This window comes from Coffea arabica, chromosome 4c (assembly GCF_036785885.1).
Source record: "Coffea arabica cultivar ET-39 chromosome 4c, Coffea Arabica ET-39 HiFi, whole genome shotgun sequence".
NCBI lineage: Eukaryota > Viridiplantae > Streptophyta > Magnoliopsida > Gentianales > Rubiaceae > Coffea > Coffea arabica.
In genome coordinates, this window is record NC_092316.1 from 50,671,888 (window position 1) to 50,673,253 (window position 1,366).

At 37.9% G+C, this 1,366-nt stretch overlaps 1 protein-coding gene across 1 annotated transcript; it reads right to left on the reverse strand.

Moving 5' to 3' along the window:
- LOC113739418 (transcription factor ILI6-like) lies at nt 1-1,007 on the reverse strand. Its single transcript, XM_027266630.2, has 2 exons — nt 858-1,007; nt 1-362 (listed from the first exon to the last, which is right to left on the reverse strand). The coding sequence occupies exons 1-2, from the start codon at nt 963-965 to the stop codon at nt 207-209; spliced, it is 264 nt and encodes an 87-aa protein (XP_027122431.1). The 5' UTR covers nt 966-1,007; the 3' UTR covers nt 1-206.
- Nucleotides 1,008-1,366: the final 359 nt, after the last annotated feature.

Consider the following 1,366-nt stretch of genomic DNA (forward strand, 5'->3'; position numbering starts at 1 on the left):
CAACAGAACAGAAAAAGATAATCAGTCAAAACCAAATGAAAAAAAAAGCACAATCTTCTTGATATCTGACCAATGGGAAGGCAGAGTAGAAAGGCTGAAAAAGAGAAGGATGCAGTATGTCTTTATCTGCCACTATTGCTAGTTTGCTACATAATCAACAGACAAAAGAAAGGCCAGAGGGACAAGGGAAGGGGCAGCCAGCTTCTTTATTGCCCAAGAATACTTTTGATACTTTCTATATCAAGAGAATTGATGTCATTGGAAGCCAGTAGTTGAGAGAGCCTTTCACTCAGATCATCAGCATCTCTAGTCAGTCTTCTGATGTGGTTGCATGTCTCTTGCAGTACTTTTGATGCCGGCACCTGAGACATGTCCAAAAGGTAAAAGATTATCAGTATCTAATTAACAAAGACCGAATGGATTTGTCAATCCTTCTGCGAAAGTTACTTGTTTGGCAAATCTAATGTCAAATATCTATTGCTTTCACTAAACTGTTGTTTGAATGAATGACTCCGGCGTTCACAGTTGCTCTTCTTGACTAAAAATGCTTCATTATACCCCCTTCTCTTTTGTCGTTGTTTATCAATTTGCTTTACTCTGGATATTTGATTCTATAACTTGTAAGTTTTCACATTTTCTTATAGCATGAAGAGTGTATTGCAATCTAGGACAAGCCTGCATTAGCATCGGTCCATGCAATATTTTCGGTTGCACAGAGGATTACTGCACAAGAGAGCTGCAATAGCAAGGGTCACATGACAATGCCACCATTTCTGTACTTTTCTATGCATGGAAAAAGTTTTCAAAATGTTTCTAGAAGTGGAATGGATATTCAGAAAAGATAATTGTTAACATACCCTTCTGTTCTTTGAACCAGAATGTGGCAACAAAGCTTGTAGCTTTAAGATGAGATTATTGATCTCATCTTCTGTGGATCCAGAACCTCTTGACCTTCTGCTAGACATGATTTTGGCTTGTTTTGTGCTATTCTATATCTTGTAGTAGTATTATTACTATTATTGCTGCTGTTGCAACTTTTAATAGGTGGGGAAATTGAAGGGAAGGGAATGAGTGGCTTAAATAAGGCAAAGCAGGGTGAGTTTTTGGCACTTGTTAGTTAGAAAATGACAAGCCGACATGGGAAGTAGCAGCTGAAGTCATACTGGTAAGGTCCCATCTGTCTCACTCTATTGCATACTTTGGACCCACAATTACAGGGACTTTTTGCTAAAGAAGCAATGAAAAAGGGCCTGGTCTTATCAGTTTCTCAGTTTAGCTTCAACTACTACACATATGTTGCCCTTAATTGAACTTGTCTCCCCTGTGATTGTGTTGTTTGTGTTCTTTAAAAAAAACAAAAAAAAAA